This window comes from Convolutriloba macropyga, chromosome 2 (genome assembly GCF_964194025.1).
Source record: "Convolutriloba macropyga chromosome 2, txConMacr16.3, whole genome shotgun sequence".
Classification (NCBI taxonomy): Eukaryota; Metazoa; Xenacoelomorpha; order Acoela; family Convolutidae; genus Convolutriloba; species Convolutriloba macropyga.
Window position 1 is genome coordinate 38,693,228 of NC_134469.1, and position 27,826 is coordinate 38,721,053.

At 37.3% G+C, this 27,826-nt stretch overlaps 1 protein-coding gene across 2 annotated transcripts in view; it reads left to right on the top strand.

Moving 5' to 3' along the window:
* LOC142358648 (ADP-ribosylation factor-binding protein GGA2-like) overlaps nucleotides 1-27,826 on the top strand; it is a 183,816-nt gene that overhangs the window by 107,908 nt on the left and 48,082 nt on the right. The window contains exons 2-12 of one of the 2 annotated variants that reach the window (XM_075410114.1): nucleotides 3,667-3,753; nucleotides 3,922-4,006; nucleotides 4,078-4,153; nucleotides 4,198-4,311; nucleotides 4,380-4,503; nucleotides 8,681-8,796; nucleotides 16,297-16,377; nucleotides 16,867-17,001; nucleotides 20,553-20,634; nucleotides 20,712-20,816; nucleotides 24,573-24,757. In XM_075410114.1, the coding sequence (XP_075266229.1) occupies nucleotides 3,681-3,753; nucleotides 3,922-4,006; nucleotides 4,078-4,153; nucleotides 4,198-4,311; nucleotides 4,380-4,503; nucleotides 8,681-8,796; nucleotides 16,297-16,377; nucleotides 16,867-17,001; nucleotides 20,553-20,634; nucleotides 20,712-20,816; nucleotides 24,573-24,757 (1,176 nt within the window). In that variant the 5' untranslated portion in view covers nucleotides 3,667-3,680. The remainder of the gene's footprint in view (nucleotides 1-3,666; nucleotides 3,754-3,921; nucleotides 4,007-4,077; nucleotides 4,154-4,197; nucleotides 4,312-4,379; nucleotides 4,504-8,680; nucleotides 8,797-16,296; nucleotides 16,378-16,866; nucleotides 17,002-20,552; nucleotides 20,635-20,711; nucleotides 20,817-24,572; nucleotides 24,758-27,826) is intronic. The other variant, XM_075410115.1, reaches the window with a different exon arrangement.

Below are 27,826 nucleotides of genomic sequence, written 5' to 3' on the forward strand. Positions count from 1 at the left end.
TGAGCTTCTGTTTTTGTCTGATGTCTCTTTAAGATTGAGGAATCGACTGTCTTTTTTACCATGAAAGGATATAATACTGAAATGATCTCTGTTTTACCATGGAATGTTTTCCTCTGGAAACTATGAGTCTAATACAAGATACGTACAGATCAGAGATAAGCCTCTTCTTGTATTTGATTCTCTGGTGATTAGTTTTTGATCCTGATGATTCCAGTAATTACGATAAAGTTTTAAATTGATTTTTATATCAAAGTTTTTTAAACTAGAAGAGCGTTGAAAACTTGTGTCATTTCGATGCAGCTTTGCTAAATTTATACCGTGAACCATATGCAATTATAAGGAAAGCTTCTACCCAAAGAAATTTTTATAAATGGCAATCCACTCGTTATGTCGATGTATGGGATTACTATATCTCCCCTAATTAAACTTTTGGATGATAAAATCAGAATACAAAAATGGCATGCAGTCGTTAGTTACGCAGGTAGTTGGCTCTCTGAAGGGCCTGGAGAAAATTTTGGAATTGCTAAAAAAACAGAGCCCAACCTAAAAAAACATCTAACAAAGTGTCTCCAGGTGTTTTGAGGAAATTTGCCCAACATGACAAAGTTTTGCCACAGAAAGTATATTAATTGTTTACTGGAGTAGATCAGCAAAAGCTTATATTCTTGAATGGTGCCACCTGCATTATAGACAGTGTTCTTACGAAATGCGAGCGAGTGATCAATGACAAGTTTGTTCAAAAGAATCCGGCAGTCAGCTCGAAATACCGGGTAAAGTGTTGTAGTTTGTATACTCAGTACGGGAAAGGAGTGTGTCTAAACATCCTAGACTGATCATCTTTCTCTTAAGTCTAGACATCTGAAGATGATCTAAGATTAGACATCAAAGCTAACGATCTTTGGGAATCATAATTCAGTGAACCTTTTCGGCTTGAAAATTTTCAAGTTGCTGGCAAAGACCACAAAACATCACTGAACCATACAAATAGTTACAATTTTTAATGTCGAAAAAAAAACTTTCTGGCCACGCTCGCACTGGTCCAGCTTGCCCCTGAGCTTCTATGTTGGTGAAACAAATAGCTTCGACGATCTCTGCACAGAAGACAGCTTTGCTGTTATTATTTTTTGTTATTTTTTTTGCAACAAGTAAATTAAAATTATAACCATACGGTTAAATATACCTGAAACAAAAAATATTTCAAATCGTTCAAACAAAATAATATAATAAACATCAACAAATTTCTTAAAGAATTACATTTCTTAAAGCTTGTGACCACTCGTGATACGACAGTGATCTTCAAGCACTTAAAGAGCCTTAGAAAAACGTCACTCTACCCAAAATACTTTCTCTAGAGGAAGAGACTGCCGATTCCACTCAACAGAAAGTAGACCTGCTAAATAGGTATTTTCAGTCTGTATTTTCTGAGAAGACCGAAGACACGGTAGCCGATGACCTTCCGGACCCAACCCTAATGAATTTTGATGTCAGCTCAAAAAGAATAAGAGCAATCTTTAACAAACCTTGATGTCTCAAAAACTCGAGGTCCAGATAAAATTCCCGCCTGTTTCCTGAAGCAACTGGCTGAACCGCTCAGTCTATTCTTGAGCGCAGTCTTTAGGAACATCAAAAGATTAGGAAAAATCCCGAACTGTTGGAAAATTGGTGCTGTGTCGCCCATCCATAAAGGCTGCAGAGCAAGTGTCAAAAATTACAGACCAGTGACATTGCTGTCTATAGTTTCGAAAGTACTCGAACGATGTATGTATGATCCGATCGAAAAGCAGTTCTCGGATCAGTTAACAACCTGTCAACATTGATTTGTGAAAAAACGATCTGTTGTGTCGAACATGCTCTGTTTCTTGAACGACGTTCAAGTTGCGTTGGAAGGAAACCCAAATTCGGTGTATTCCTTATACACCGACTTCTCAAAAGCATTCGATAAGGTCCCGCATGCTGAATTGTTGATCAAAGTAAGGAGAATTGGAGTGGGCGGGTGTGTACTTAGTCTTCTCAAGGACTATTTATGTAACCGTAAACAGTTCGTAAGATGTGATGGTGTCAGGTCAGACCTTTTACAAGTATCAAGTGGTGTTCCGCAGGGATCCATTTTGGCCCCTAACTCTTCTGCATCTTCATAAATGATTTGCCAACTTCCTTGATATCCAGCACCCCATATCTGTATGCGGATGACGCAAAGTTCTTGTTTATTGACAAAAGTAACCAAGAAATTCAAAAAGAAGTTGACAGAATCTCACTTTGGGTATCCAGGAACAGAATGTCACTTGGTGCTGAAAAATGTTGTTATATAGCATTTAAGGGACAGTCCCTCAGCCTTACGACGAATAACACTACATTAGAGCAATCCACAAAGGTGACTGACTTGGGAGTGCAGCTTACAGGTACACTGAAAGCGGCAAAGCACCTCGAGTCTAGGCTTGCGAAAGCTAATCGAACTTCTGGTTTTCTGAAGAGAAATTTATCGAAGAATATGGAAACGAGAGTGAAAATTTGTGCTTACAAATCCCTAATTCTACCCTTGATTACTTTTGCTTCAATTACTTGACACCCATCGCGTGGAAGTATGAGACTAATGGAATGCTTTCAAAAACGTGCGTTGAAGTGGATAACGGGCTATAGGAATGCGTCGTACTTTGAAAAAATGGTATCCCTAAGATTACTTCCGCTTCCTATATTTTTGCATCTCAATGATTTACTTCTATTGTCTAAACTGTGCCATGATAAAGAAAACGCACTTCCATTGATAGAAACCTATGAACACCAATATGGTAGAGTTAAAAGCGGATTATTCAAAATTCCAAAATTGAGAAGTGAGAAATTTAGAGAGAACTTTTACTTTCGAACTGCCAAAGTTGCGAACAATCTGCCTTAAGAGATAGACTTTTCCCAGCCTTTGGGACTCAAAAGACGTATTCTGTCATTCATGTGGGACCGTCTGATGTTGAACTTCAACGAAAGAGTAGTGTGTACATGGACCATTTTCTGTGATTGCTCCGATTGCAGAAAATATTGGAATCAAGACCAAAACTTCTAGGGGAGCAATCCCCTCGGTTTGATGCCGAAAAGTCACAACAACAACAACATTATACAATTTTCTTTCAGTTGTTTTATGAGAGCTAAAATCAGCTTTGATCTTATTGGCAGCTTCATACCTCTGCACCCGAGGCTCTAGGATGCCAAGGTAGTGGAAATTGTTGACGCTTCTCTACGAGTGGTTGTCGAAGAAGGGAACCTTCTATTTTAGCTCATTTACATGTGCCTCTTAAAATATTTTCCTGACGTTTGACGTCCGTTCTTTGCCTTTCAATTTTCTTTGTTTGTCTTCAGAATTCTTCTTCTTTTTATGGATAAATTTGGAAAATAAAAAAATGCCTTATGTAGACATAGAGCTGGGAGGACTGCAGACTAGCTAATTTTGACGGAGTGTTGTTCTTAATTCACTTTTTTCCTTCTTCGCTAAAAGTTTTAAGAACTGAAAACTGATGAGATACTAAGGGTGGACTCTAAAGCCTGGACTACTACCAGTACTACTATAATTTATAAAGGCTACCAACTATCTGTCAAGCTAACTATTATCAATTTCCCTAATTTTATTTTGCATGCTTCTGATCTGTTTGGTGGGCCAACAGTCGTAGTTCACATAATGTTATAGATGAAATGTGATGGCACTTTTTGGTCGAGTTGCTTCTCCACTGACCGCAGCTCCTCCAGCACCAGATTTGACCGTCTTGTGCAGTGAGTAGTATAGTTTTGATAGGAAAGAATCTCGTGGCACCACCCACCCCTTGCACAACGTTGTTGGGCTGGAAGCTGCAGTGCAGCCTATTATATCTAAAATGCTATAAAAAAAGGGCTAAAATTTTGTGATGCTCTAATGGAGAACAAATCTTCCCGGTGTTTTAGGTAAAGTTACGAATCCACAGGCTGAGACAGAGAATCCCAATGATATTCGTGATTTCTGCGATGCTGTTAACCAAACCCATGACGGGTGAGGCTTTATCTTGATAGTCAAAGAAGAAAAACTATATTTAATTCTATTTAACCTTGACTTCATTTCAGTCCCCAGCGAGTTGTTCGGATCGTCGTTCCCAAAATGCAATCGCTTAACGAGCGTGAGGCCTTGTACACCCTAAATGTAATTTGCCTAATTGTTCTTTAGTTATTAAACGGCATTTTCAGTACAAAATGTTTCAGTTAGTAGACGCTTGTGTACAGAGCTGTGGGGTCACCTTTCATGTCGAAATTGGCAAATTTCGGTTTCTGAATGAAATGATAAAATTGCTGTCGCCGAAGGTTAATTGATATACTAATGTTATCTTATGGGGTATCTTTTCGTTTTTAATTTCTATTTTTTTTTTCAGTATTTGGGTGCTACTACACCTGACCGTGTGAAGAAACGAACTATAGAGCTCTTGTATGGATGGTCAAAGGGGTTGCCCCATGAGCCAAAGATCAAGGAAGCTTATGAAATGCTCAAGCAGCAAGGTCAGAAAATAAAAAAAAATGGCGTGACTTCAGCAAAGTCAGGCAATTTTGCTTGAAATAAGAAAATTTTAGTAAAGTTTGCTCTGCTAACTGTGCAGGTGTGTTTCCAGCGAAATTGAGTAGTGTTATGGCTAACATAGCGTGTTTCCTCCTTGGCTCGCTCTCAAAAAAAATATTTCGTTATTCTTAAATAGATTTTGTTTATTTTAACACTGGAGTAGTAAAGGGAGCGAAAGATGGAGGTTTTGAGCATGCATTTTTTTCTAACTACCTTTAAAATGGAGTGAGTGTTTGGTGTTCGAACAAATTCTGTATTTTGTCCTGAACAGAAAATGCTCTCAAATAAAGTTTAGCAATTACATCAGTCCTGTGGCCATTTGTATGCTATTTTTTGCTTGACCAATTTTGCGTCTGGCCCTTTTGACTATGCGTCGTAAAAACCGGAGCAAACGGGTAAAGCTCAGAAGGCATCCAGTAGCTGAGCAGCTCTATTAGAGCCTTACTAGTCTATATGAATGCAATTCACCGAAACTGTTTTGAAGCGACAAGTTCATGACGTCAAGGGAGGCTCTTAATTTACACCACCTCAGTCACCCCCGACACTCCCACCGTCCACCCTTCTACCTAGCTATTTGAATCCACCGTTGCCTGACCTGTCCCCAAACCCCGCTCCGCTCCCCCCTAATGCTAGCATCCCTAAGCCCCAGCTGGTTACTACCAAAGCCAACCGGTCTTTTGAGAGGAATTCGCCTGAAGTTAGTCGGTTATGTTTAAGTTGCCTGATAGCGAGCTATAATTGGCATTCTCTTGATTTTTATTAAGTCAACAAATTTGCACTGTATTGGTGCCCTTTTTTCTGATATTCACATTTTTTTCGACTTTGTGTTCAATGAGCAGTTAAATTAGAGTAGTGATTTTAGTCATGCTAGACTATTATTGGGAGCAGAAAATCAGTTCATGGGGTAAATTTGTTCAAACTGCATAGGCTGAGTGAGAAATAGGTGTTTGAATGATTTTCGGTTTTTGAAAGCAATTTTTTTTTCACTTCGACTCCTGTTTTGCTGTTTCTCGCCTATTTTTTAAATTAATGATTTCAACAGGTAATGCATCCGTTCTAATAATGTGTGGTTGTATTTTTTGGATGCATCAAAGGTCAGTTAACGGTTTATCTGACCTAGACTCTTTCCGTTTTAATGAAATATTAGTGTTTTGGTTACTTTGTGTTTTGGTCTTAATGGCTATTTTTGATTAGAAATAATAAAAGTTATTTAATAATTTTAATTGATTTGTAATAGTTTTAACTAATTTACCATTTACTTAATTTGAAGAACTTTGAGTTTGAGCTGGTTTTGTAGTACTTTTGGTTGCCCTGTTACTAAGTGTCGTTATAGGCTGGCTTCAATGGTTTTCTATTGAGGCCCAATTGACGTTTTTTAGTTGTTCAACTCATATCAGAAGTTGGTACGAAATTGACACTGTTTTAATAAAATTTATGAGTAGTTTTTTTCTTGCTGTTCTTTTTGTGTTGTCATTTAGTCTCGCTAATGAAAAGTTTTAATGGCTCTCTAATGAGCGGCAGTGGAACTAAGTTGATAGTTTTAAACATAGTTTTAAATAGATATGTAAGTTAAGTTTTTTTAACTATTTTGTGCCAACTTTTCGAGGAATCTCGAATCGAGGAATCCTAAATATGTGCTTTTGAGTCTTTGTTGTACCTTTTGTTATTCTGTCACTGGGTCTCATGAATTGCGCTGGCTCTCTTATGAGACAAACTTGAGCTCTTTAATGGTTTCAATTCACAGCTACCTTTAGTTCACAGCTAACAAGTCACAGCTGGTTTCAATTCACAGCTAATATAAGAGCAATTGAAGGCGAAAGAGATTCAAAGCCATTGTAGCTAAGTGGTTAAGATGTAAGTGGTTAAGAGGTCTGGGGTTCTAACCCGTATAGGGTTGTTTTTGTGCTCATAAATCATATCTAAGCTAAGCTCCTGTATATTAATTTGTCCCGCCTTTCATTCGAGAGCAATTCATCCAACGTTAGTCTCTTTAGTCCCTCTCACTTAGTCTCTTTAGTGACAAATCCTTTGCTCTTGTCAGCTTAGTCTTGATAAGGTTAGGTCTCCTCGGCTCTCTAGTTAGACATCGTATATTCTAGTTAAGCTTTTTTCATATGCAACTTTTACTGATTTTGACATGATTTTAAACGATAGCAGTGACTTGTTTGTTTTGCATGCTTGTTGTTTTTGTTGTCTTGATACTTAGTCTCAGTAATGACAGGTGCAATACAGTTTCTAAATAGCGCAAAAGAAAACTTCTACCTGTTCATTTTTTAGGCCCTTAGCTAATTGTCAGACTTCTCTGGAGATCATTTTCAATTAGTAGCAGTTATTTTCTTTTGAAGTTTGACCCTGATGGTTAATTTATTTGGTTTTTAATTGCCCTCGAACAAAGTTTAGATCCGTTATTGCAATTATGTTGGTGTTTTTCACGCAAATCTCACTCACAGGTGCCAGCAGCTGAACTCAATTGGTTGCTGTTCACTACTAAAAGTCGAATGAAAAGCCAAAATCTGTTTTTTTCCTTAATTTTTTATTAGTGGTTATAGTGGTTTGTAATAATATCTAGTGACATCATTTGAAGACCTCTTAGTGATTTGTATTATTCCACTCTAGACTCACTTGAGTCTCTTAGTCTCACTCTAGACAGATCTTATTGTTGCGTCTACATGAGCCGAGATAAAATTCAATTCTAATTTTTAAACAAATTTGACAAACGAGTCGTTTTATAAAAATCAGATTTCATTGAATTTTTTTGTTGCCTTTTTGTTAGTTACTTACTTTATCCCTTGATTTTACCTATAAAATATCTCATGTGTTTTTCAGTTATTAGATCTCTATTGGTCTGAAGTTTGTTGCCTTGGTTACGTATTTTAGTTGACATGCCTTTTATTTATAAAAAGTTACTGCAATTCGACGATTTCCGGGTATGCTATCTGTTGTTTTTTACTTTGTCTCATTTATTTACTCAAATTATGGTGCTTACCGTCAATGTTCTTGTTGTGTAATCGTGTAATTTCGTGTTTAATTTCGTGATATGCTGTTTTGACTATTAGATAATGTTTTTCGCCGGAGGGTGACAGTCAGATTTTTAATAACCTATTTCTTCGACTTCTAATTCGGGGCTTGTCCTCCTGTTTGTTTTTTTTTAAATTTAATTGTCAAGATATTTGTTGCGACCATATGACATCACGCTCACTTCAAATCCGCTTTCCGTACAATCAGTCGTTCAATTTTAGTGAATTGCGTGTGTCACGTTATTGTTCTCTTTTAATGCGTTGTTTTTTGGTTCATTTGCGTGATTTAGATTTGTCAGACGAGACAATTGAATTCCCTGTCTTGATTTCGAAGAGATAAGGTCAAAAGTGTAGAATTGAAGGTTTTTTGAGAGTAGCTAATAGAAGCTCAATTAAGTGATACATTTTTTTAATTAAAAAAAACATTTCAGCAATTAACATTCTTCAGAAATTTCTTTTTGTGACTGTTTTTCTTCAGTATCTTTTTGAGACTGCCGAGCTACGAAGTTATCGTAGCTATTTTCAGGAAATCCGCCAACCATGTTGATAGTTTGGAAATAAATGGTATCAAGTTATTATTCTGTGGTTACTGTTCAGTTGAATTTGAACACGAAATAGACGAATTTGAAATCTGAAATGAGTTCTGGCTATTTTAAACTAAGTTTTTGGTAGTATACCCTGTACGCCCTAAACGTTTTGCTGATCCCATTCAGCTAGCGAATTTGTTTTTTAGCTCCTTGCTCTCGGGTCATGATAATAGAAGTTTATATCATATCCATTGCTTCGGAACCTCGCATTGGGCGACAATTTTTTTACAATAGTTTTTTGACAAATTTTTGACTGTTTTGACTTGTTTTATGTATTTCCGGGTTGAGATGCTCAACATTTTTTTAGAACCACCATAGCTGTTAATTATGCTTTTGAAATCTCTTATATGGCTCCGATGGTGGATCCCATTGTGTGCCAGTTTGGGTGTCTTGTTTAAGGTTTTTGAGTCGAACCATCAGAACTCATCTTTTATACTGATACAATATATACAATAATTAAACGCGCTATATAAAGTTGTTCAAAATTAAATAGTAAAATAATGAGTTGTGTTTAGGTTTAATCACAGCTGACCCAACATATGTTGATTTCCAATACGAAGTTTCCAACTCTAAAGAGTCGACTAAGGAGAGAGCGCGTAACCCAATATTTGACGATGAGGATAAAAACAAGGTAAATAATTGAAGTAAAGTTGAATTTATCATCTTTTTTTGCTGTGGGATAATCCAATCTAAGCGTTCAATGGGAATCCGTATGCCACTATTTGATACGTACAATAGTATGGGTGACCTTCCATATATAAGTATAGGCATGAATCGGTCTAGTTTCTTTCAAAAACTGTTTGATGTTTTGATGAAATGGAGGTCAGCTCTCTTCTCAGTCAGAAAGAAGGCTTTTACCCCCTGATTATCGGATCGCTGTTCATGATCTCACAGTCTCTGTGAATTAAAGGGCTAGTTTAGGTGTTGGTTTTCTCTGATATAAAGAATCCTTCAATTGAGTTTTCTCAATTAATAATGAAGTTCTGCTTAATTGCACTTTCGCGCTGCATTAAATGCTCTGGAGAAGCTGACGTAAAGAAACTTGTCTTGATCAATTTTTCAGGGCCACGAAACCAAGCCCTTATAAACCACACATGGCGTCGTTCTATTTGAGCTATGAGGTTCAATATTTTGTGGTTAAACAGGTTTGTGGGGAAAAAAAGAAACTAGCAGCTGGTAGAATTCACAAATTTTCCCGCTTTTTGCAATTTCAAGCCTGGTTGCATAAAAGTGAGTTTTATACAATCTCAAAATCGGGGTTGGAGCTGAGATTAAGGAACAACAAAATTGCGTAGGAAGTAAAAATTCAGTGCAGATTTAAAACAGATCCAATTCAATGCGTAGGATGAACACTGTTACTGTGTTCTAATTTTATCCGGATTATGCATCCCCTTAGTGAGAAAACTGTGTATAGCAAATCAGAAACAGCAGCGTATGCTACGTGAGCAGAAAAATTGTTAACAAACTGAACAAAAAATAAGAACTCAAAATTTGAACAAGTGAAATAGCAACAAAAATTGTCAACCTAGCAACTCGAGCTAGCACATAAACTCAGCAATGAAATTGTTGAAATATTATAGCCTTGAGCAGTGTATTTGTTATTGCGTCTTGACAAAACCAAATCCTTGAGCAGTATAATTGTTAAACTGTTACTGTGTTTTGTTACCAAAATTTGTCTTGAGCAATATTTTATCTAATTTTGTGTCTTGTATCGAAAACGTCTCCAACAGTGAATTCAATTTTCTGCCATCTGATTTCCAATCTTCAACTCGTGAGTACTCTGCGAAAATCGCAACACACACCTAGGATTAAGTTAGAAACCAATTTTTCATAACACTTACGCATATATTTTTGCCTTTGATTTGTTTCATCAAAACGATTGAACTAGTTAACATATAGAGATCCCGTATTATGTGATCTGTGGACCCAATTCAATTGAGAAAAAATTGCAAAACTAAATGAGTTCAATTAGTTAATGCTACGGTAAGTACAGCAGAGCGGATATACAGTTACAAAAGCAAACTGCATGAGCGAAATATCCGGACAGATTTTAGAACCACTCAGAACGAACTGGGCAGTGTAAAATTTTCTTTGTGAAAAACAAGGAGCAGCCATTACATGCGGTCTGCCGACCCGCACAGTCAAATGCAAACTGCTGTCCAGCTCAACAAGTGAACTGCCAAAGGCATCAACGAATAAAACAAAACTCAACAGGCAGTTCAACGACGCAAAGCCAATTAGGCAAAGTGCATTAAAAAGTTGAATAGCAAGGCTTAATTAAAGCAAATAAACAACAGTACTGTAGAGATTCAAGCTGCAGTCCCAAAGTACAAACGAAGTGACTCCGTCACAGAATCAAAACATTTTGCATAGACAGATTAGCAACTGCCGAAAAAACGAAGCAAAAACTCAGGAGGGCCAGGAGCTAATCAGAAACAACGGTAGATCAAGCAAACTCAAGACCTTTTATCAACAGCTACTCTCTTTGCATTCTTTTTCGGAAGCGAGCGAATATTCTTCGTGATCCAGAGTTGTTTCAACGTCACGAAGCCGAACGACTAAATTTCTTACTAACATTAAACGCAGATTGGTTACCATACATTCACGGAGAAACAAACATGACAGATCAACAGAATCAAAACGCACAATTGACACGCGATGCAGAACCAACTGCCGCTAAGACCTCACAGTCTGTTGTAGGAGTTCCTCAACGAAATGTTGAAAATGAAAACCCAAACAAGGACAACGATTCAAAGGCCTCCTCTGATAAACGAGCTAAAAAAGCAGAAAAGAACACGAAGTGAGCCTTCCGCCGTCTTAACAGAATTAGGATGGGTAGTCAGTAGTTCCATGAAAGATAAGAAAAATCAAAATAATTGTCAGTTCGCCTTCACAGAAGATATCCAATCATGGTAAGACATAGAAACTGATGCTTCCAAAATAAATGTTGTAAGTCAATCAGAGAAAGAGCAGCAATCTCAGAAGTTTCTAGAGAGCACAAAAAAGTAAACAGGCGAGCGATACGAAGTGGGCATGCTCTGGAGTGAACCAGAACCCAGTCTTCCAAACAACTACGGCTCCGCCCTTGGAGCTCTACTCGACTCAGCTCTACTCATTAGAACAAAGACTCCAAAAGGACCCCAAATTTAAAGAAATGTATCACAGTCAATTGATGCAGATGTTGAAAAGGCATTTGTGAAGCTCCTGAGCAAATTGAAAGCCAGAGCCGCTTTCGTAAAGGAATGGTATTTGCCGCACCATCCATTACTAAACCCCAACAAACCGGGTATAGTTCGTCGTGTTTGCAACGCTGCAACCAAGTACAACGATGTATGCCTAAATGACAAGCTATTAGCCGGACCCGATCTATAACACGGGTTGATTGGAACAATATTTAGATTTCGAGAGGGACCAATAGCCCTAACTGCAGATATTGAATCAATGCAAGTTCCTGAACGAGATAAAAGCTGCTTGAGATTCCTATGGCGACCAAAAATGAACGAACCTGGGCAAATTAACGAGTATCATCTTCATGTTTTTGGAGCAAAGAGTTCACCAACATGTGCCAACTACGCTCTGAAGCGAGTAGCGATCAAAATCAAGGACGAGTACCCAATTGCAGCAAAAACAATCCAAATCAACTTCTACACGGACGATTTCATCAAGTAAGTCGAAACACCTGAAGAAGCAAGGTTTTCAAACAACTGCAACCTCTTCTCTCAAAACATGTATTTGAACTGAAGTGGAGCACCAACAGCGACGTGGTAACCAACGCAATCCCAGAGGACTTAAGATCAGCAACACAAAGCATGTTGAAGTAGAACCCAGCAAGAAGGTTCATCCGTGCTTGGGCTTCAGTGGACGGTTACCGATGATAGTCTACAGGTTTGTAGAGGTACAAGCAAAGAAGTTGAGACCCCAATCACCCAAAGGAAGATCTTATCTCTAGTTTCTTCAGTGTTTGATTCTCTTGGACTGTTTGCACCATTCAGAATTCATATGAGACTACTGAAGAGCAACTGGACCAAAATGGACAACATTGGGACAACTCAGTAGGACCTAACGAAGAAGAAGAGTTTCTGAAGTGGAAAGTGCAGCTTCCAGAAGTAGGAGAAACCAGCATTGATAGAAGATACTTAAGCACAGCCAAGGACAACTGGGAACTTCATGTGTTTGCCGGCCCATCTGAAGACAATGTGCGCAGTGGCATACCTACGTTCAAAGACCAAAGAATACTCAACAGACTTAAAATTTGTAATCGGAAAGTGCAGAGTCGCACCGATGCGACACCTTTCCATACCACGCTTGGAACTACAAGCAGCAGTGGTGGCGGTGAGACTTAAAGATAAGATAGTGAATGAAAACGAATCGAAGATTCACAGTTGTAACTTTTGGACAGACTCCACTATTCTGCAATGAATTCACAACTCCCACCGTAAGCAAAGGTGTTTGTTGCAAACAGAGTAGCTGAGATTTTGGATACTACTAATGTTTCACAATGGAATCATGTGAGTGGTATTAACAATCCAGCTGACATCGGGACACGAGAGATCAATGTTGACGAACTTAAGAGAAGCGAATGGCGCGCTGGGCCGGCCTGGTTGAAGCAGCCAGAGAACGAATGGCCTGAACAGGTGAATTTGTCATTTGCTTCAGACGAACAAAACGACCAAATGGTCTTCTCAGCAAAGGTTGAGAAGCAACCAATGATTCAGTTGGAACGTTTCAGCATTTTCAATCGACTAGTAAATACAATGGCATACGTGCAGCACGTATTTAAAAAACACAAACCGGCAACAAAGTTACTAAGTGTGGAAGAAAGAGGGTGCACAAGCAAGCATCTTCAACTATTGCAGCAAGAACAGTTTGCTGAAGAAATGAAATCTCTCAAGGCTGAAAAGGGAATTCCAAAAAACAGCAAAACCTTCCGGTTGTCACAATTCCTTGACCATTAGGAACTTATTCGTGCCCAAGGCGTAATAGGTAAAAGTCAATTGAACTTCGAAACCAAGCATCCAATACTGATGCATTGGAAGCACCATGTAGTTGAAATTTTCTTGCGAAATGAGCATGAAAATAATCATCACGAAGGTACTGAACATGTCAGAAACATAGTTCAGCAGAAATTCTGGATCCTAGGCATGCGAAATGCTTTGAGATCGATCAAAAACAAATGCATTAGATGTCGAAAAGGAAGAACCGAAACAAAGGCGCCAGAAATGGCAGATCTACCTGAAGACCGATTAGTCGCATCAACAGTGTTCTCGAATGTGGGCGTAGACTATTTTGGACCATTCACAGTAAAGATTGGTCGAGGACACGAAAAGCCTTGGTGCTGTCTATTCACATGCCTTACTGTACGAGCGGTACATCTCAAAACTAGACACTGATAGTTGTCTGAACGCAATTATGCGATTCATTGCTCGACGAGGCAAAGCGGTCAAAATCATTAGCGATAATGGGACACATTTCGTTGGAGCTGACAAAGAATTGGCATAGTATATAGCAGCATGGAGCAAGGAGCGAATTGAAGAACATCTGATTCAACAAGGTATCAGATGGAAGTTCAACCCACCTGCAGCACCACACTTTGGAGGAGCGTGGGAAAGACTGGTTAGGAGTTTCAAGAAGGCAATGTACGAGGTGCTGGGCAATTGATTAGTCACGGAAGAGGTTCTGTCAAACACGATGTCTTGAACAGACGCTGATTGCTAGACCACTGACACCGGTCATTTCTGATGTAACCGATTTACAAGCTATTACTCCAAACCATTTCCTGCTTGGCAACATGAACATTTGTTTACCGTATCAATCAGGTGTAGATTAATTTTTGATCATAGAAAGCTCCTCCGATAAACACAAGCTTACACAGACCTCATCTGGGAAAGATTCCGAAAAGATTTTTTGCCAGCGTTGAACAATCGAAAGAAATGGCAGACCACAACGGACAGAAATCTTCAGCAGGATGATATGGTGTGGTTAGTGGAAGACAGTGACAAACTTTTACGATCTGGGTTGAATAACCGAAACCTTTGAAGGTTCCGACGGAGTGATTCGATCAGCGAAAATCCGAACGAAAGATGGATACTACAAGAGGCCAGTAGTGAAGCTCGCTCCAGTACTACCAACTGGCAATGATGTTTTCACGAAGGAAGACAGGGCCGGCGATGTTTGAGTTGATCTTGAGGAACCACAAAATTGCGTAGGAAGTAAAATTTCACTGCAGAATTAAAGCAGATCTAATTAAATGCGTAGGAGGAACACCATAACTGTGATCTATTTTTATCCGGATTATCCATCCCCTTAGCGAGAAAACTGTGTATAGCAAACTGTGTATATCAGAAACAGCAGCGTATGCTATGTAAGCAGAAAAGCTGTTAACAAACTGAACAAAAAATTAGATATTAGAACTCACAATTTGAAGGTAACAATTGAAATAACAAAAATTGTCAGCCTAGCAATTCGAGCTAGCGCATAAACTCAACAATAAAATTGTGGAAATAATTTAGTCCTGAGCAGTGTATTTGTTATTGCGTCTTGAGAAAACCAAATCCTTGAGCAGTATAATTGTTAAACTGTTACTGTTATTTGTTACCAAAATTTGTCTTGAGCAATATTTTATCTAATATTGTGTCTTGCATCGAAAACGTCTCGGACAGTGAATTCATTTTTCTGTGTCCTGATTTCCAATCTTCAACTCGTGACTAATCTGCAAAAATTGAAAAACACACCTAGGATTAAGTTAGAAACCAATTTTTCATTAGACTTAGGCATATAATTTTGCCTTTGATTTTTTCATCAAAACGATTGAACTGGTAAACATATAGAGATCCCGTATTGTTTGATCTGTGGACCCAGTTCAATTAAGAAAAAAATGCAAAACTAAGTTAGTTCAGTTAGTTATTGCTACGGTAAGTACAACAGAGCGGATAATACAGTTACAAAAGCAAACTGCTTGAGCGAAGTATACGGACAGATTTTGGAACCACTCAGAATGAACTGGGCGGTGTAAAACTTTCTTTGTGAAACACAAGGAAAGCAGCCGCTACACGGAGGATCATAATTTGCTCTCAGTGGAAACGATTTTGTACCAAAAAATAATGCGTAATCGTACTCGTCTAAAAAAAACGAAAACTAAAGTTTATGCTAGTTATGCCCCCACAGATTACTTAGGTTCATTTGTTTTGGACAGAGGGAGCCGGTTGACCTCACTAGCTACTCGTTTGAATTGGTTGGTGACCCAAAAATTCTGATTTTTCAAAGAAACTGCTTTGTTCTTTATTATTGCTAATTTTTTTAGCTGAAAGAACTGGATTGTTTTTTTAGGTGCTTGGTTTTTTAAAATTTGCTCTCCCCTTTTCGTTTACCGCGATTTTCACGTTTGACGCACCTGAATCAATGTTTCATCTGAATGGAATTTATGATTCGTTCAACAAATCTGCACAATATAGTTAATACGCTGAAGTTAGAAGAGTAAAAGCAAGGACACGAGATAAACCAATAAAGCACGGCCATTTGGATTTTGTATGTAAATCTTAGTGCATTAAGTTATCAGAGTTCTCTTGAATATGCTACCAACCGTTATTAGTATAAAGATTATCGTCTTCCGGGCGTTTAGAGGCTGAATTTAACCTAGTTAACAAGTCTATTGAAACTGTGGACCACGTCAGAACACTTTTTGAGTAAAATAGTTTGTCAATTCTTTTATTTTGCTTCCTGATTCAATCCGAACGCCGGTCAATTCGAAAGGGCAACGGAGGCTTTTCGCGGCAATCTGTCGGCTATCTTTTTGTTTCAATCACAAACAAACGCAATAGGCTGTACTTTGACATTTCGGTGCTTTCGATGGTGTCGTTCATGATAACATTTTAAGGCACTCTGCACTTGACTGGTTTTTCACATGGATCTGCAAAGTACAATTTATTGAAGTTGCCGGAAACTCTTTTTCTAATTGAATACGAATAAAAAGTCGATAATTTTATGTTAAGAATTTTTATCGGATAGGTCTGAACTTGATTTGGTCGATATTATACGCCTTTAATTGCTCTAGTTGCAATGCATGGCTGTCGTTCTGGAAATTAAAATGCTAATCGATCTGCTCTCCAAAATATGAATGGGTCTTGTGTTTTAGCTGCTGACCAAGTTGCTGCAGAGTAAAAACAAGGAAGACTTGGAAGCTGCCAATAGATTAATCAAATCAATGGTCAAAGAGGTGAGCACGTTTGCTTTTTTCTTCACGCTTTTCCAACTATTTGCTAGAAATGCAAAGTTGTGAGCTGCATCTTTTACGCATTAGATAATCATCTTCTTATGGGTCTTGAAAGAAATTGCAAACTGAAGACTGGTTACGTTCTGTCTCGTGGGATGAACTGTTTCTGGGTACTGCATTCATTAATACACTAAATTCACTATATTGGTACACTCAGTTCAGTATATACACCAAGTTTAGAATATTAGATAGTGACCAGAAAGTGGCTTGCAAGCAGTTGCATAATGAATATTTTATGCGTTTTCGACTCCTCTGCTGTTTTCAGAGACTGTTATTTTGGGGTCCGAGTGCTCGGAAATGCGATTTTTCACATTTAATATGAGACATTTTCATGAGCACGACTCTGTCGCTCACTGTCATTGAGACCCCCCCCCCCACCTCCTGACTTCTCTGGTCTGAGTATTTTTCAACCTTATTATGTTTACTTTTTAGGATGAAGAGAAGCTGCAGAAGCAGTACAAGCGAACAGAGGAGCTAGACACAATTCACAACAACATCAGACTTATGACAGACATGCTCAACAACTACAGCAAGGCTTCATCAAAGGCTGACATTGATCTCATTAAAGTAATGGACTTTTAAGATCTTGGAGGAGTTGCGAGCAAGATTTTGTTTTTGTAACTGTTTAGAGTCATTTAATTTCAAAGGGAGAGATACAAACTTAATTTTTTGTCTTGAGGCTCTTTGACTTAATGCAATAATCTGCACTACACTGATGTCAATTAAAAATAAAAAGTTTCATTTTCACGAGGTCACCGTTCATTCACAAACACTACTATTTTCGAAGCCTAGCTCTCTGATAACTTAACAGTTTTTCGCTATCAAGAGGCCAGTTGATCCATAAAAGCTCTTTGATATCGTTTATTGCCCTAAAGTTTGACGTTTTTTGAAAGTTTTCTTCAGTAACTGAAGCGATCAAATTTCAATCCTAACATCGGCTAGTGAGGTCAAAGGTGGCTATTTTGCGGCAATCTGCCTGCTATGCGCGATCTAGTGCTTTTAAATTTTGACCAGCATCGAAAAAGCAGGCTATTTGTATCTTGTTCTTTTGTCTGTTTCAATTTCTAAGGAACTCTATGGAGTCACTTGCGACTAAGTTCCGGTAGTCTGCTGTCTGTGTTTTTTTTTACTTCCACTTTTACTCTAACTTAATTTCTGTTTGTGTTAATTCAAGTGTAATTTTGTCAGGTATTATATGAACAAATCTGAATTTGGAGTTCGGGTGCTCTAATTATTTGTTAGACAAATTTCTGTTGGTCAGCATTTGTGAAAGCAACAGAGAACACTTTCAAGGGCTCTTCCTATTTATCCAGCGGTTTGGTTTATGATCGTAGGTTTATTAATAGCCGCCCTCTTCTTGGCTGGCTATTATTGTAGGCCTATTTTTTTCAAATGCATTGTATTTGGGGTGCTGATTTTTAAAGATCAATCTGTTCGCATATTGTCCGACTTTGTGATGTCAACGAGTTAAATTAGAGTTGTCGTTTTAAGCACCCTAGAGTAGTGAAAATGGTAGTTTGTTTGAAGGCCTGAAATTTGTCAATCTGCTTTTGAAGAGAAGTGAGAAATTGGTGGTCCATCAAATTTGACTTCTGTTTTCACTATGTTCACTCTTTTAGTTTTTAATAGCCGCCCTCATCTCAGCCGGCTATTATTGCGCTCGTATTTTTACAATTCAAAGAATTTGAATTGTATTGGGGCGCTGTCTTTTTTTTTAAGATCTGTTCACACATTTTCATGATTTTTGAAGTCAAATTGGAGTAGTGATTTTGGTCACGCCGAAACAGGAAATGGAGCGAAAAAGCGAGTGGTTTTGCGGCGTGAATTTTTTTCGCTCTAATTTTAAAGTAGAGTGAGAAAATGGTGTTTGAACAAAAATTCGGTTTCTCGGTAGTGGTTTTTTGTTCACATGCGGCAATTTCACTCTGATTTTTACTGTTTTTTCGATTTTTTGGATCGGATTTTTTTCTAAATTGTTTTCCCAATCCATTCAAAGCTCATTCTAGGCCTAGTTTTTTGTGTGAATTAAATTTTCATTTCTCGTTAGTGGTTTTTTTGTTCACATGCGGCATTTTCACATTGATTTTCTGTTTTTTTTCTTATTTTTTTATCAGAATTTTTTAAAAATGGTTTTCTCAATTCACTCCTAGTCCATTCTAGGTCTAGTTTTTCTGTTTAGTCAATGAAAATTCTTTGAATTGTACGTCAGGACTTGTCCTGCTATGTTTTTTTTACTTCGTCAAACTTTTTTTCGCTTTACCATTTTGCCGCTTTTTCGACATTCTGCGTGAAATCTTTTTGACTTATGTAGGCTAGTTTCTCTCTTCTCTCATTCTGCTAAAAGTGAATTTGAACATCAGTTGCTAAGCAAAGCAATTCAAAATGAACAGAGTCGGTATAAAAAATTGAAGTCAGAAATAGAAACGGGATAAACCCATAAAGCCCAATTTTAGAAGCCCGCTATTTGAACGTCGTTCCTATAAGTCTTAGTTACCATCTCTAATGCTTATTGGTATTGATAGTAGCCCCTGTAGCCTCTCTCTAAGAAACAGAAGTACCTTATGTTCAACTACGAAATGCCATCAAAATAAATCGGACTTAAAAAATGTTTTTGTACAAAAATCTTTTTTTTTTTCAATATCTTCTATTCTTTCAATCCCAATCATGCTTATTGGAATCAACGGCGGCTATTTTCCGGCAATCTGCCGGGTATGTTTTCGAATTCTGTTAATGGCAATTCAAGTGTCTTTTTGCGTAGTTGCACTTATGAAACACTAAATGGGCAATGGTTACGGTTTTAATAACTTTTTAAAAATTTTTGTTTTCGTTTGTTTGATGTATCAATTAGTCTATCTCTAGGCAGGAGCCATTGGTTTTCAACAAGGCACATTCAAACATGTTCAACACTTGTGCTTTCATAAGACCTTAATGATTTTTTTTCCAGTTTGCCCGTTTTTATTGGTCTTTTTGTGGTCTGCGCTTAGCCACATCAAAGGCGGTGTCATATTGGTTCTCTATTAGGACGCAAATTAACCTATTCAATTTCAGTATATAGTTATCCACGCTTCTTAATGACAGCGTCGGGGGGATTTCTTAAAATCTTAACATCAGTTTTGATCTGATGTTTTCGATTGCGTATGTAGGGTCATATGCTTTGTTGAATATCAAAGACTTGTTTTTGTTAAAAGGTTGAAAGCCAAGTTTTTGAGTTTCTCAGTTCTCTGGACGTCCTACGGTTTCGTATAGCTGAGAAGCTCTAAGCTGAGCGTATTCCGTCGTCTGTTGGTAATTTCTTGTTCTACATTTGTTGTTATTCTTTCGTTTGACTTTTTGGATTGTTTTTCACACTCGATTTGTTGCTTTTTGTGTGATCTAAATTGAAGGTGTCAATTGAAAGTGGTTAAACTCTCTGACTGTTAATCTGGGCGATAACGGGTTCGAACCCTCCAATGCCAAAATTTGTTGCACCCAAAGAAGTTCTCTAGGATACACCCCTCTGAATTACGTGACCCCGCCTGTCGGGACTAGAATTTCATCATGCGTGTTTTAGCTCACTCAACAAAATAGTTTTTAAGAGGCGCCGATAACTTCAAACAATTTTTGTATCTGTTTCAATCTTTATTTTACAATGTGCAAGTCTATTTTGCAGCTATTCCGGCAATCTGCCGGCTATGTTCTCAACTTGGTCAAACAAAAGTTTGTTTGCTTGACTTTAGTTAACAGCTGGTTCAGCATTTTGCTGTGCTTTCAAAATGCTTTTAAACGGCAGTAAATTTAAACAGCTCAACAAGGAAATGTAAATTGAACAGTCAGTATAGAAAATAGAAAAGGGTTTAACCCATAAAACGAATTTCAGATGCCCCGTATTTGAACTTAGTCTTAGTTACCAGGTCTAATGTTTGGTATTGATGTCAATCCCTGTATCATCTCCATAAAAAACAGGAAAATGTGTAGTTACAAAACCCAGTCGAAATGGTTGGCACCTCAAAACTTGTTTCTGTTCTTTCACTCCCAATCGGGGTTATAGGAATAGGCCTTGTAACAATGAGTTTCGGTAGGTCAAGGTTATGCGGCAGCCAAACAATCAAACAACCATAATATAATTGTGTTGTTTTCAGGAGTTAAACGAAAGCTTGGTCAAATTTAGACCTCGCGTATTTCAATTAGCTGCAGAGACGGATGAAAATGACGAATCCATAGGTAACTGAATTTTTGCCGAGGCATAAATAAATGGCACGCAAATGTGCACTGTAGAGAAAATGAGGGTACTTTTTTAGGCGACATTCTGTTGGCTAGTGACGAGTTGTCTTCATTATTGGAGAGGTACAACAGCACAGTTGGAAATCTACACTACGTTCCCCCAGATGTACCCATTGATACAGGTTAAGAAAATTAAACAGCTCTTCCCATTTGATTTTAGCTACAATACTGTAAACGGCGTTCTGTTTTGGTGTGGAAAAAATGTAAAACGAAAATCTTTTCATCATCCGGTGCTGATTTTCCTTTTTAATTGCTCTCGAACGAACTTTGAAGCAAGTATTGTAGACGCATGTGTCTTTTCCACCGTTTTTGCGCCTGTTCTAGAGCATTCTTCGCTTTCGAGTGATTTTTTCATCATTGGTTCACTTAATTTTTGCATGATCTAAATTGCTCTCATTCCGAAATATAGTTTTCTGGAAAAATTGAGATTGTGAGCGATGGAGTATTAAAGCCACTATTGGTTAGTAGTTAAAATGGCAGACAGCCCCGTGGAGTCGGCTTTCTTGCACCCATAAAAAATATCTTAGCTGCACCTCTGCCGGTTGCTTGAAAGCAATTCATCAGTCCATTTATTAATAGTTGCACAGCGATAGCGGGGCTACTATTGGCCTTCTCTTGTTTTTTACAATTCAAAGAATTAGAATTGTATTGGGGCGCTGTCTTTTTTTTAAAGATCTGTTCACACATTTTCATGATTTTTGAAGTCAAATTGGAGTGGTGATTTTGATCACGCCGAAACAGGAAATAGAGCCAAAAAGCGAGTGATTTTGCGGCGTGAATTTTTTTCGCTATAATTTTAAATTAGAGTGAGAAAACGGTGCTTGAACAAAAATTCGGTTTCTCGGTAGTGGTTTTTTGTTCACATGCGGCAATTTCACTCTGATTTTCACTGTTTTTTCGATTTTTTGGATCGGATTTTTTTCTAAATAATTTTTCCAATCCATTCACAGCTCATTCTGGACCTAGTTTTTTGTTAGAATCAAAATTACATATCTAACTAGTGGTTTTTTGTTCTCCCTAGCAGCATTTTGACATTGATTTTCTGTTTTTTTTTGTTTTTTTTCATCTGATTTTTTTTAGAAATGGTTTTCCCAATTCACTCATTGTCCGTTCTAGGTCTAGTTGTTCGTTAAGTCAATGAAAATTCTTTGAATTGTACGTCAGGACTTGTCCTGCTATGTTTTTTAATTCGCTTTACCTTTTGATCACGTTTTTCAATTTACATATGTCACGATTTTCACGTTTGACTTCTGACTTACTTCACCCACTGTTTCAACTGAATGGATTTTTAGTTCTTTCATGAATTGAATTACGCAATGTGGTGAATACTGTCGAAGTCAAAAGAGCAAAATCAAAAGAGACGGGATAAACCGATCAATCCCGATCATTAAGTCATTTAGAATTAGGTTATCAAAGTTCATTAGCATTTGCTAGCTGACATTGGTATTAAGCTTAATAGCTTTCAGTTTAAAAGCTGAATTAAGTATAGCTTTAGAGTCTAACTGAAACTGGCGCCAAAAATACAGAAAAAAATTCTGTCAGTTTATTTCTTCTTTTTTTTTCTGTTTCAATCCCGACGTGTAGCAAGCGCGTCAGCGGCGGATATATTCCGGCAATCTGCCGGCTATGTTTGTTTTTAGCTGTTTTGACAGGTTTCCGCGCGTTTTTACAGTTTTTGTTTTTGAATTTTTATTTTGCAGCTATTTAAAATTTTTTGCTTTGAAAAATGGATTAGACTAATTCAAGTACTGGCCTATATTTGTATATTTTTAATGTTTTTTGCCTTTCAAAATACTTTTTGTTGCAATCAGTTGCGTTTATAGAAATACGGGAGGTGCTATTAGAGACACGTTAATGTTGGGCCAGTTCTTACTGAAATAATAAAACTATTGTGTACTTGTAATCGTTTGCTTGACTGGCACGACTAGTTCTAAAAAGTTTGATAGACTTTGCCGCTTTTTGTCTTTTTCTCTCCTTGTCTGATTAATTTTGGCTCTCGTTTTTTTTCGTCATTTTTAAGCTTATCAGGGATGTTTTCTTTTCAAGTTTTAACGACTTTGACACGACTTTTAGTTGGTTTTGTTGTTCTGTGCTTTAGTCTCACTAATGACAAGTCTCTAGGCTCTATAATGAGTCATATTCTTTCTCTTTCAAATGACTTGGTTTAAATAGTATGAACGATTTTGTAAATTTTTACGGTTTTACAATTATTTTTTGTTTTTCTTTCTCTTACTCTTTAATGACAAGTCTCATTTGCCCTTTTATTTGGCATAAGTGAATGCTCTTAAAAGTTTTCTTAAAAGAATTTATTGCTAAAAATTTTGTTCATTTGTTTTTGAAAGTTGGAATTTTTGTTTGCTGTCTACAGTTGTTGCTACTTTTGTTGCGTGGTTCGCCGATTATTTTCGTTAAAATTGATATATGCTTTATTTCTATGGATAGTGCGATAGGAGTTCAAATTTTGTTGCGTGTTGCAGTGACTTTGTCGCCTTTTTTTCAGTGACATCGTATACACAGATTTTAATGTTGTTTGGTGTCCTTAAAATTTGTCTCACTATTTTGTGCAAAAATCGCGTTTGCTTGCTCATATCTCATTGTGTAAAGGTCTTTTGAATTTGTTTTTGTTTGACAAGATAATTTTTATAAAACTTTTTTAATGGGTGGAATTAAAAAATGAAGTTTTTTGTATTGTTCTGTTTACTTTCGTGGGTATATTGGTATATGGTTTGTTTAATATCAGAGCTCTTCTTTTTAAGAGTCTGATTGTGCTGTCTTCGGTTTGTTCAATTCTTTGAATTTCAATGCAGGACTGGTCCTGCTATGTTTTTTAAATATGGTTTTTTCCTTTTGAATTAAGTCACCACGTTGACGTTTGAGTTCATTTTTGCCTTACTCTTTGTTTCAACTGAATAGAATTTACAATTGAATGAGTAAATTTACGCGAAATGTATGAACCAATAAAGCCTGGACATCTCGACCTAATAATTGATGACTATGCATTAAATGACATCAAAGTTCCTTAGAGCAAACTGATAATTGGTTCTAGTATTACGGTGCTCATTTCGTCATATTTATTATAACTAGTAAAATATGGGGACCAAATTATAACACTTCGACGCTTAGAAAAATTAGGCCCCTGTGAATTTTAGCCTTTTTTATTTGTTTCAATCCCACGACGGTGGCTATTTTCCGGCAGTATGCCGGCAAATTTTTTCTTTTTAATTCAAATATGATGAAGTATATGATTTGTATAGTTTAGCGAGTACTTGGCTGTGGGCGTAACGCATAATTTTGATTCGATTCCTGAGTCTTCCGATATCTTTTAAAATTATTAATGACGATAATCGAAAAAATGACAATAGACTGGGGCATCGATTTTCAGACTGAGGCAATTTTTCGTTGACACTAGTGGAAAATATTAATGCTAACGTTTAGTTGATGGAAATTGTTAATTAGATTCATTTAACACGTTGGATCAACTTTGAAACATTTGGCGTTTCGAGTGACTTCTCATTGATTTTTGCGTGATCTACATTGTTCTCTCATTCTCAACCGTAAGAAGCTGAACTCAAGTGGAGGCTGTTTACTACTAGAAGTCAAATAAAGTGCACGCCGAAATTGGGCACATGTTTTCACTAATCTTACTATCGGCCTATACAAGCACTAATATCATCATGTGAAGCCCCTTAGTAAACCTAATGTCCTGCTTCTATAGCCTTGTTGAGGCCTGCTGCAATAGAATTGAGCGTCCATCAGACGTCCGAGAGCAATTTGTCCTACATTAGTCAGCTATGATCATTCTATTAGTTTTAAAGATTGCAAACGGGTTGGTATAATGGAAGAATACATTCAAAATGGGAAGGTTCAAAATTGTTCAGGTGCGGATGGTGTTGGTGGAGGACTTCTCGACCTGCAATCACCTTCTGAGAAGCTGATTTTAGACCCACTAGCGCAACTAGACATTGCATCTATGGGAGAGAAACCTTCACAGAATGGAACGAATCCTTTTGCCATATTTGAAACCCTCGCAAGCCAGGACACAAATGTAAACACTCAGCAGGAGGTTAATTATTAACTCCTTTGATATAACTTAGTGGTTTCTAGGAAACAATTAGTTTTTCAAATCCTTAGTAATATAAATTGTATTTCTATTAGATCTAGCAAATCTTTGATTTTTATATAGTTTTATGGAACTTTTATATAGTTTTTCGGGCTAAAGAAAAGCGGGAATTTTCTAAGGCACAAATAATGAAATAAGATATGGCGTCGTCACAATTATTTTAGCGACAATGAACATTTGTGCTCAATGTGCTGTCTTTTGTGAACAATGAGCTTGCAATTTATTGACGGAACAGTCCGAGGATTAGGTGGAGTAATGCATTTTTTGGCTGAAAATTGGACTTTATAAGAGAAACTGTTAGAGCGACACTGTCCGAGTTCTCCGATCAGTAGTAAAATTGAAGAGACATGACATCTGGTCCTCAAATGTTTTTTGTGGCTTTAGGATTTCAATTGCGAACAAAGATATCAGGATTTTTAGATACTTCGGTTTCTTAGTGAATATAAAAATTCAGGCTCGTTGTTTTTTGATCAACGGTTTCCTCGAAGAAAGTGTAAATATTTGACAGATATTCCATGAAAATTTTAAAGTCGAGCGTAAAAGTTTATCTCTCATAATTCTAGATTTCTGCTCACTGCTGCTTTCACATTTCTTTTTGCGGAAACTTCTGCCATCGGGTTTCAAAAGCGTATGGTTTATAATTTTCTGTTATCAATGGGTTGAAAAAATTGAGGCACATAACTGTTTTTATAATTTAAGTTACACAATGAATCTTTTTTCTGATGAAATATTGACTTTCTTGGGTCTCTGTGGTAACAAGATGAGGTAAGGTTCATAGAGCCTACCATAAGCCTTTTGGTTTGCTTTATGTAGTTTTGTTTTAGAGGTTTCGATCCTAAGAAGTATTTGAGTTTGCATGTTATCGGGTTTGTCGAAGCGAATGAGTTACTATTTACATGGTCGTTCTAATTTGTTTTTCAGTTCTAAAAATACTTTGTGTTAAAGTAGATGTTATGGTAAACAAACTCTTAAGAATTTGAGTATTTCATTAAACATTTCCTTTTGTTGCCAATGCTTTAACTTGAGGGTACGAGTACTCTCTCAGAATGATTTTTGCACTAGAAGTGGCAGATGAATTTTATTTTTGTAACAAAAATTATTGCAGTTTTTTTTCACCCAGAAGAGTTTTTAGTCATAATTAATTTAAACTCGTTCTACTGCTGGGTTCAACGGTTTTTCGTTCAATAATTCGTTTCGAAAAAAACTTCATTCTCTTTTCTGGCATGTGTTGACAAACGTTTCAGGTTGGTAAGACATTGCACAAGACGTTATTTTCTCGTTTTCTTGTTATTTAATTGTATTTAAAACTTTCTTGTCATTTGCTTTCAAACGAAGTTTGTAATAATTATAAGTCCTGCCGTCTTTTTTGTGCAATTTTTTGCTGGACCGTTTTTTCGTCAGAGTCTTTTGACTATTCGTCCTTAAAAGCGAGAGTAACGGCGGAAGAGCATCAAGTTCTTTTAGAGTCTTTCGGCTTAGTAAACTCTAAGTATGCGATTCATCGAAACTTTTGTAAACATGAATTACCACCCCCAAATTAGCCCACACACACACACACACACACACACATCATTCCTTTCCTACTTCATTTCCCTCCCCAATCCAGAACCCTGTTCTTCATTCCACCCGTAACCCAGTGCGCTTACCCTTCCCCTTGCCCCACCCCGCCGCGATGACTCCGCGGAACTTGAAGCTAAATCTAGCCTCTCTAAACCGTAGCTGGCTTCTGACGAAGTCAACCGCTCGCCAGTCGTTTAAGAGCAATTCGCCAGACGCTAGGCGGTTATGTTCGAAACACGTTTTGTGAAACTTAACCTAGATTGTTTATGCGCGCATAATCTTTCGGATATAATTTGCTCTCATTCGGAAATTGAACCAGCTGCGCTCAATAACAGCCGACCATATTACCACTAAAAAGTTTTGATGTCAGATTTTTGTGCTCCGAAGAAAGGAATTGCGATCGGGAACGTAGTAGTTGCGATGGGCCAGGGGACGATGCTTTGCCCTTCATTCTTCAATACTTGGATAGAATCTTTTATCTCTAACTAACGAGTGGTACAATATGCAGACAACAGAACTCAACTGTGTTCTCGCAGGTGTAGGATATAAAGTCTCGAAATAATTTTGACGTAATTGAACCTAAAGCACGCACGTGCACGTTATAAAATGCCGATAGTCTGCAGTGCCAGAAGTTGGTATTTATATTAGAGAAGGTTGCGCAAGAAGGATAAGTGACTCTGCAGAAGTCACTTCTATATTCTTGCTCAGCATCTCGAACGGTTTCGTGGTTGTCGATAAACGCCAGAAGTTCTCAGTAACTTCAAGCAAAGTCGAGTAACTTATACATTATGATGCGAAGGAAATTACGATTAATGGTGAGACGACAATTTTTTAGTGTTCTGCTAAGATTCATAAATGTTGACAAACAAAAGATTTTTAATTGCTCTCAAACGAATTTTGTAGCAATTATATTAGTCCTGTGTTTAATTGCTAGAATTAAATAATACTCGCATGAAAGTAATTACTTCAAAAACTAAAAGGTCAAAGAGACGATATTACTGATGCTGCCGAAGACCATATTACCTGAATGCAGATTGAATGTGATTGATTGTTGGTTAAAAGAAAGAGTAGACAAAAATAATAGCGAAATTCAAATTTAAAAACACCACATTCAACTGAAGTAGTTAAATGTCGCTTTGAACAATCTTGATTAACATTTCGAAAAACTTCCTTCAATTCAAACCATGACGAAATCAGTCGACGAAATAAGACACGTAATAAATGACCTACTGTTTCTCTAAAAATTCCGTTTAGTTACACTCTCATTGTTTCCTCACAAATAGTATGAATGACAGGTGATTCAGACTAGGGACATGGTTGCTCCCATAGCGACGACAGACAACAGCTGCACTAAATCATTAGTTAGTTGCAACTGGCAAACAACAGAAAGAAAAGTTCTATTGCACACAAGGACAACCAGCCTCATCAGAGTCTTCTCAAAAGTTTGCGAGA